Source organism: Lolium perenne, chromosome 4 (genome assembly GCF_019359855.2).
Source record: "Lolium perenne isolate Kyuss_39 chromosome 4, Kyuss_2.0, whole genome shotgun sequence".
NCBI classification, from domain to species: Eukaryota; Viridiplantae; Streptophyta; class Magnoliopsida; order Poales; family Poaceae; genus Lolium; species Lolium perenne.
The window spans coordinates 390,951,364-390,960,604 of NC_067247.2; the positions used below are offsets into that span (position 1 = coordinate 390,951,364).

Here is a 9,241-nt window from a genome sequence, read left to right on the forward strand (position 1 = left end):
TTTTTTTAGAAAGTCAAGAGTATATTATCAAGATTTTATAAAAAATTATTAACATGTAAAATACAAAATTAATGTCATTAGATAGAGAATGAAATATATTTTCATATGGTATCTACAAAATATCATTTTTTGATAGATTCTTCTAATTTTTAGTCAAACTTTACTTGATTTAACTTTTCAGAAAATAAGCCTTAAGCCATGGATGGATGTAGTATTTTTGTTATCGAGAAAACAAAGCAAACTACTCCCTTCCTCTCAAATTATAAGGCGTACACAACACGTGGGCATGATGAAAAATGATCATAAATGTAAAAATGAAAACTAGATATTTTCCATTAATATCTGGAAGATTGCCTAAAGGGACTAATCCATTCGTTCACAATCGTTCGCATTATAGGTTTGATCAAAGTTAAACTTCATAAACTTTAGTCAAATATTTATGAAGAATATTAAACTAGATATTTATGCGATTGTCAGCACACCATGCTTTGTGAACGAAATGTCTCCTATAATCCTTACATTTATGATCATTTTTCATCATGCACACGTGTTGGGTATGCGATTGTCAGAAAAACCGACATTTTGTTCAGAAATTTTTTGTGACTTATTTGAAAAAGACAAACAAAATGTCTCGTACACAACCTTTTTGTACAACAGAATTTTGTCTTTTTTACAGATGACACTCAAAATGTCGATTTTTCTGTAGAACCACTTTGTGAATATGTAGAATTTTAAGATGTACCCACTAAATTTTGTGTTCAATTTTTTTAATTTTTTTTAAAAGTGTACTTAATGCAAAGTTTAAAAACCGGGAATATGCTCCCGGGTGCCAATACACCACTCCCGTTACTAGCCAAGATATTAACACCATATGGCTAGCCTTATATTATATAGTGGACTTTTATATACTTGTATATAAGAAGAGACATAGTATAAATTTCACTTGCACATCGCGGCGTACATTAGCAATTAATTGTTACATTTTAAAATTGACGCATTTGGGTTTGTTCGGAAAATATGACTTTCATTTCTTAATCCTGCATGATGAGCTGAACATGATGAGCTGAACAATTTCTTCACATGAAAGTCCCTGAGATTCAACCCTAGATCATCTCGTTTCCTTGTCGTGTGTACCCAGCGGAGCATGTGTGGCAGTTTATAGCCCGACGACGATCAGACAGGAGGCCCCCAGCCCGCCGCGCTGCAGCAGGAATCCCGCAGAAAGGGAGGATGGCGCCGCCTAGCAGAGCTCAAACAGTTCTTATCCCCAACTTTCGTAGTAGCTCGCCATGCCGCCGCTGATTTCCTGCCTTTTCCTATATATGCCTGGTGTAAAATTCTCTGCCCAAGAACGTCATGCCATGCAATGGCAATGTTACACAACTGCAGAGATCGCTGCGACGGCCATTGGGCTTCTGTCACTCGTCAGGAAAGCAGCAAGAGGAGACGTGGCTGCGAATAGTTTTCGTAATATGTTTTCAACACAGTTTCTTGCATATATGTTTCCAGTGAGTAGAGCTGCATGGGGATACAAAGTCTAACTTCAGATCTGTGTCCTTGATATATGGCATTGGCATGGATCGTGATACCTGACGTCGTAGCGAGACACGCGCGACACATACCGGCAATACCTGAACTCGATATCTTCCAAAGCACAAGCGAGGTGCACTGACCCATCACCATCCCGGAAGCAGCACCCCGGCGGCCAGGTGCAATCGCCGGCGCCAGCGCGGCGGCACGTCGTGCTCCGGTGTCCCAGCCCGCCTCGGCAGTGACAGCGTACCCGAAAGACTTGGACAGGAACCGCCAGGTGGCGCTTGCTATCCCCTATCCAGAAAGAAAATACTTGTCTGAAAATAAAAGGATGGGGTTTCTTCTATGTGCTGAGTTTCTTTCTGAAGAAAAAATGCAGTTGCTGTTCTTGACACCCTTTGTCCGACAAGAGCCATCTGGGAGTTCAGGATATTCACGGTCACACTCAGAATCCATCCATCCTTTCACCAGACTGGCAACAGGCACAAGCTGGGTTCAGTGTTGGGTGAAAAGAGGCAAGCTAGGCCTTGCATTGCATCGAGATCGGTGAGTCGTCAACTGTGCAGTGTGCCGCATGGGCGCCATCATCTCCTGCCATGGCAGGCAGGGAGGTTTTCCCACACTGCAGCGGATGACCTGACAATGACATACACGGGAAAGAGTACGTACCTCACGCACCCGGCAGCGCCATGCCCATGGCCGTGGCCATGCTTTGACGCCGCTGCTTTTACTGCGCACATCTCAAGGGACAAACAATCAGACACGAAAAGCTTGGAGAACATTTGATGATCGTGAGCCCTAAGGGAATCTCCGGTGGCCTGAATCAAACGGACGCAAAGTGATCGTTTGCATCCACACGGTCGATAAATAGGTCTGTACTCCAGCCCAACGGGCCGACAGAAAATGTTTGGCCTATTCGCTGGAATGTAAACGCGGCCCAAATTTAGGGTCGAAGTGCGTCGGTGCGGACGCCCCGCGTGACCGCTCCATCCTGCCTCGCCCCGCTTGGCTAAACCCGTCCGCTTCTTTCGTGTTCTGCACACCAAATTAATGGTGCAACGTAGCGATGCAGGTTACCTAATCCTAGTGATGAGTACTCGACTTAATTCACATCGTCGCCCTCAGGTGCCTCAGATGTATAAACTGGTGGTGCGAGGCGCATCCATTCCTCACACAACCCTAGCTGCCTCTCTAATCCCCAACCGTAGCGCCGCCACCCACCTTCTCCCTAGGAGCTAAAATGGGGTGTTTTAGATTTTTCACAAAAGGTATGTAATGTGTCATCTATCAATGAAAAATTGTTCAAAAACAGTAAATTGTGTCATGCTGATAGGGGCACCCATAGACGAAAATGGATAGCCATGGCTTGAAGGTCATTTTTACGTCCGCGGGCTGACGTAGACGGATGCACGCAATCACTTTTGGCGTCTGAAATGCGCCGAGCCTCTGGATATGCCCTAATTGTATTACTGCTTCAGAACTATGAGTCAAGAAGCTTTGCAAAGTTGTAAACTGCACATCCTAAAAAAGTACTCTCTGTTTCAAAACAAGTGTAGTTAATTTGTTAGATTCGCACCTATCTAGACAAGTTTTAATGTGTAGATACATACGAAACTTATACAAATTAAATTCGGCTTATTTTGGAACAAATGGAGTAATTGACACAACGCTTATTTTGGAACAAAGGGAGTAACTGACAGGGCAGTTTCACCTTCTTCCTCAGAATATTATCATTGCAAATAAGTGAGGGATCTGAATGAGAAGGGACATGCCATTGCAAGAGATAAAAGGCCAAGATCTGAGCGCGCGAGCGCGCACACACACAGCTTTAAACAAAGGTATTGAGACAGGCATGAGTGAGTGAGAGACGAGTCCCATACATACGCCAGGCCTGGGATGGTCCCTGGAGTTAGGGAGCCCATCAGAGGCAACTGCAACTGCACCATCCCTATCTTAGAGGGTGAGGCCCGCCTGCAAGCAGGTCCCCGTCCCCCCACACCCACAGGCCACAGGCCAGCCACACCCACCTGACTATGTCTACCACAACCACCAGCCTTTCCAAACACACAGAAATGGAGGCATCAATGTGCACAGTTCAAACATTAACTCACATCACCAGGCTCTGAAAGGGGTGGTGAAATGTAACAACAAATGAAATGAATCAAATATGTGCAACCCAGGCTGAATTCTCCTATCCAACAGCGAATTCTAGCTCCCCGCTTGCCCCTGGTCGACCATTCGACCGGGGCAAGGGAAGTTAAACTTGACAAAAACATATGTTCATCCTCTCTATATATTTACCGAGGGCTCCTAAAAGGAGTCGAAACAAAGAAATGACAACAACATCTCAAGTGTTGGTGCACAGACCCCACATGGATTGCATAATTTTGCAAGGCGACCCCGTCTCCCCGCCGGGCCTGCTACAATTGCGTCGACGCTGGCGAGATCTTGGAGGACCACTGGACTCTACATACAACTTATGGTCCACAAGCATGTTAGCACAAGAACCAACCATGTGACACTTTGTACCGTAATGATACGTCTGGCCGAGCGTCAGCTCGAGCCATCCAGGCTTCTTGAGGCATCAACAGCTGCCATGAACTTGTGAGGCACCGTTTCTAGGATGGCCACTGATGGAGCAATGGTGATAAGATGCATGTCTTGTACCATGTCAAACTTGCACCGGCAGGCCATAGTTCTGGAATGACCTGATGTGGCCATCCCAGCTTGCACTGACTATGACCTGGCCCCAGGCATGTGTCGCAGCATTCTGGCAAGACGCCTTCAGGAACTTGTACTGAGATTTGCGCAACGTAGATGTCGCTGCCGAGTTGGATGGCAGCTGCTCCTCTGGCCATGTAGCTGATCCCCTTGGAGCAGACTCCGCAAAGAATGCCCTGCTAAGAGTGAAATTGCCAGATGGTAACTGATAGACAGTATCACCGTCTAGTGAATCTTCAGTACGACAGTGCGATGTGCTGTCCTGTATGTCGCAGAAGTCGTCGGGGACTTCTTGCCGCAAGGAAGGGATGTTGCAGGATAGTGATATCGAATTCCTTGATTGCGCGGCATTCCATGGAACCGCAACAGAGACATCATTGCACACGAAGCGCTCATACGACCACACATTCTTCACACGGCTTGTGATTGGGGCAAGTTGGTTTGCATAGTTCCACATATAGATACGGGAGTCATCGCCAGCAGAGATAATATGATCCCCATCTGGGGTAAATGATGCCGCGACTTGGCTTGAGCTTTGCAATCCTGATAATGGGAGACAGAAATGTGAGCTTAAGGGTCACAAATACTTTGAAAAATTAAAACTAAAGTAGAAAAGGGCGTCAGTACCTTTGTAGTTGGAAATCACATGAGCCCCATCAAGAATACGAACTTGCGAGTCACCAGATGTTACCATCAATTTCTTTGGATCGGATGGGCAGTACTGTCAACACACATTTTGAAGAAAAATGGAATGTAAGAATCACAGGTGATAATAAGTAGATTCCAAATATGTGTTAGAAGAAAATCCCATGTGCAGTCGTATAGATTTTAAGAAAGTACCTGGAAGCCAACTATTCTTTTATGTGGAGACTTCTTTCGGCCATTCAGAGAGACTTGAGATTCCAGTTCTAGGTGATTTTCTGTATAAAGAAAGAACTAAAATAAGAAGCTGGATACTAAAACGATCGCACAAACAGTATACACTTCAGCATACTAAAACACATTAGATAAAGAAAACAAGATTCTTCTGTTCCACAAAATCAACTTGGTTAACGTCATGCTGCATAGAATGATACCCTCACTACAAGTCTAAAGCAACTTTAGCTATTTTTGACAATACTGCCTTTTCCAGATATCCTAAACACTGAGGTGATGGTAACAATGATTTAAACAGTAGTAACTTTTAACACGATACTGGTAAATGTAAGGTGCTATGTGTTCTCCAAGATCTATATATAAGCAGGACAACATAATTATTCGAAAGGAGCATCATAAGTCCTGGGGTTCTATTTTACCAAATAATACTTACAGGCTTGTCAATCATGGACAGTAAAGGAAGACCTACTTTAATATAGAGAATTGATTAGATTTTTCTATTTCAAACTCACAAATCAGAATTCCATTCCCACAAAAAACACAAGCCACTGTTGTGTTTCGCTCAAAAAACACAAGAAATTAATATTGTCAACAGCACATGCCACCTATTCATCGTTAAATGCACAAACACTATTTCCTTAGTTTCCCAGCTAATTTTCAAACTAGTGGATGCCTATATCTAATCTTCACTAATAGCACAATTTCGTTTATTCATGGAGATGAAGAGGAGCATAACTGCGATAAATCGATGATACAGTTTGCACTCAAAAGTTCTAGTAGAAGCTCTTTAAGCAAAACTCATGGTACCAAAACCAGCTACTGAAAACATCTGTGAGCATTCTCTTATTATTTATAATAAATATGTAGGTTAAACTACAAAATAACTGCAGCATACAGTTAATCCATATGACAGATAGTTTTGGGACAACTTGCCTAGCAACTAGAGGATAGCAATAATCCTGATTTCGATCTTCTTACAATGAGGACAAGACAAGCTATCCCTATCATTACTAATTTGCATATACATCTAAGATGTCCTCATGAAAGCAAACGATATAGACATATTAACAAACAAAAGAGGATGTTAACTGAAGCTACTGTTTCCAAAAATCATTAGTTCGCCAATCATCAGGAAGTACATCTATGCAAATCAAATCTCAGAAACGAAACAACTCATGATTACCTGATGCGTCATAGTAGCGGCAATTTCCTGTTATGGTCCCAACCACTGCACCCTGAAGGAAACCAGCAGAAATACAAATGTTTTAGTGAATCACCAAACGATCAGTTGGTAAGAACGAATTAGTACAGGGATATTTGAACGAACCTTTCCATCAGGCCGGTAACAAACTGCGGTTACTATCTCTTTGGTATTAGCCCAGTCTACAACCAGGCATTTACGGACATCCCAAATGCGGACCAATCCATCGAGACAGCCGCTGACAAAATAGTTGTCACTTGTAGGGTTAAACTGAACGCATGTCACTGCATAATAGACGAACTCGATGTTAGTATCAGATTCCGAGGATAGGCGGGTTGCGAAATCCAGTAGTTCATGGGGGAAGAGGATTTACCATAGTTAGTGTGGTAGAAAACCTTGAGACAAGTATCAGTCCCGACCCGCCACAATCGAACAGTTTTATCCATAGAAGCAGAAAGCAAGTCCTGCACACAAGCAAGTAATGGTAGATGAGCATAACATGTATGGATCCTACAGGTAGATTGAAAAACAATGCCTGTGTGGAACTGCCACTCACCCCATTTCTTGACCATGAAAGATCCAAGACGGCGTCACCATGCCCATAGAATTCATGCACAGGCACCTGAGATAGCGCAAAGGTCCGGTGAGGGATGACGACACAGGCCGGATCCGCAACCCCCTTTGAACTCTTGCTATCTTTGCTCTTGCTCCCTTCACTGGAGTTGACAGGAGCCAGCTCAGAGTTTCCGTTGACGGTGAAGAACACGCAGGAAGGATCATCCTCGGCGAAGTCGAGCTCGTCGGGCCTCTCGCCTTCCACCACCCGCCACACCCGCACCGCCCCGTCCTCGCCTCCGGTGGCCAGATACTGCCCGTCACAGCTGAACCTCATGGTCACAATTGCCCCTTTATGCGCCTTGATCTCCTGCCCCCTGTACACCGCTGACAATTCCTTTGACCGCTTCCTGTAATGCCTGACCTTGACCCTGTCCACCTTGCCACCGGCCTTCCCAGAGCAGCTGCGGCAGGAACTGGAGGACGGCGAGTTGAGCTCGTCGTCGTCCTCCGCCGCGTCCGCGACGCAGGAACCGATGATGCCCAGCCTCCGCAGCCACCCGAACCTCCGCCGCCGCCGCCGCGCCCTCGCCGAAGACGCGGATTTTTCAGGAGTGGAGGGCTCGTCCGAGTCGTCCACCCGCCGCATCAGCTCCCGGATGAACGGGGAGGAGCCGGAGATCCTCTCGAATTCCGCGGCGGTGACCGTCCGGTTGGACCGGCGCTCCCTGAGCCTCCGGAAGCTCCCGTCTTGGCCCACCTCGTCGACCACGAACACCGTGCCGTCGTCCAGGTTCTTGAACACGCACTGCATCCCCTCCTCCACGGCGGTTTGATCCCGTGCTCCCGCCTCCGAGACCAGACCCTGGACGGCCAAGACCAGGTCGGCGGCGGCCTCGGGGGTGCGCGCCAGGACGATCTCCTGGCCGCCGCGGGCGCGGGCGCGGGCGCGGGGGCTGGAGCAGGGCTGGTCCGAGCTGGGCCGGGCGGGGGCGGGATCCAGGAGGCCCATGGAGCGAGCGAACCGCTGTCGGCGCTCGTGGACGCTGCAGGGGTCCGTGGCCCAGACGTCGAGCAGGCGCAGGGACCAGCCGCCGTCGTCTTGGTCGTCGTGGCGGCCCGAGCTCGCCGGCGAGGCGGCGGACCCCGGCGACAGGAGCTCCCTCGAGTCAAAGAACTCCTCGGGCTGCCGCTCCTCGTCGTCGTCGTCGCCCAGGGAGCGCGTCCGTGCCATGGCGCTGGTTGCTGCGGGCTCACCGCGCCTCACGCCAAGAAGCCGAGCAGGAGGCGAATCTTGCAACGGCGGCGAGCCGGGGCTGGAGCGGATCTCGCGGCGCTTGCAGTCGGATCTTGGAGCGGTTCCTGCCTTGCCCTCCGTCCTTTATGGCGCGCCCACTGCTGCCGCTGGCGTCGTGCCACTCCTCTCTATCTCCTAGTTGGGGACGGACGGACGGACGGATGATGTATGTTGTACTGGGGTGGGGTGGCTATCTCCTAGTTGGAGTTGGGTTTGGGTTTGGGTCTGGGTCTGGAGAAGAAGAAGGGAGCTGAACCAACCAACCAACGAACCAAAGCATCCACCGCAGCAAAAAGCAAGCGAGTAGAGTGGCGCAGCAATAAAAAGGAGGGAGCGAAGAAGACGGTGGATGGATGGGGGACCGTGATCAATCTCTGGGATCCGTTGCCATCGGGATTCATTTTGCACAGATCGGACGAGGTAAAAACACCAGCAAACAGGACCCTCTTTTTCATCTTGTTTTCTATATATCTCACCATGGTGGATGATGGTTTTATGTATGTTCCTAGTATGAGTTGAGTTGTTTTGGGGGATAACCACCCAATGGGGTGATTAAAGATTGTGAAATTAGGTAACCAGTCTTTGACTTTTCCAGGAGTTTCGAGGACACAAGTCATCGCGGGTTAAGAACCTCGTGTCACTTTCGTTGATCTCACCATTCGCACAAAATGATATACTATATTCCAATAATAGTTTCTACGGTAGGGAGGAATACCGAGAGAGTTCGAGAATAGGGAGCGACAATGAAGTTCAACCTTCTTAACTCTTAATATCACAAGTGTATATATATGCTAGCAATGAATTTTAACATTCTTCATTTATATTACACGTGTACGGCGACAACAATGAAGTTTAACCTTTTCAATATTATTGTAAGCGTACATAATATTTCTTTTCGTATTTACCTTATGCTATCAGATCAGCCTCTCGGATTCTTTTTGGTTCGTATCGATTAGTACGTTACATTTGTAGTACGCATTAACGAAGAGTAGTAATTAATAGTGGGGGTCGAAATTATATGTTAGGGATAGACCTAATAGCTGCAACTTAAATACTGG

At 46.9% G+C, this 9,241-nt stretch overlaps 1 protein-coding gene across 1 annotated transcript; it reads right to left on the reverse strand.

Moving 5' to 3' along the window:
- Positions 1 to 3,668: 3,668 nt before the first annotated feature.
- On the reverse strand, positions 3,669 to 8,662 carry LOC127297491 (uncharacterized). Its single transcript, XM_051327804.2, has 7 exons — positions 6,888 to 8,662; positions 6,705 to 6,795; positions 6,458 to 6,615; positions 6,314 to 6,365; positions 5,095 to 5,174; positions 4,882 to 4,975; positions 3,669 to 4,797 (listed from the first exon to the last, which is right to left on the reverse strand). The coding sequence occupies exons 1-7, from the start codon at positions 8,118 to 8,120 to the stop codon at positions 4,205 to 4,207; spliced, it is 2,301 nt and encodes a 766-aa protein (XP_051183764.1). The 5' UTR covers positions 8,121 to 8,662; the 3' UTR covers positions 3,669 to 4,204.
- Between the last annotated feature and the right edge of the window lie 579 nt (positions 8,663 to 9,241).

Coding starts and splice junctions, on each gene's coding strand:
- LOC127297491 (XM_051327804.2), bottom strand. CDS start 8,120: ATGGCACGGACGCGCTCCCTGGGCGACGACGACGACGAGGAGCGGCAG. Junction 6,796..6,887: donor TTTCATGGTCAAGAAATGGG/GTGAGTGGCAGT, acceptor GCTTGTGTGCAG/GACTTGCTTTCTGCTTCTAT. Junction 4,798..4,881: donor TGTGATTTCCAACTACAAAG/GTACTGACGCCC, acceptor TCCCATTATCAG/GATTGCAAAGCTCAAGCCAA.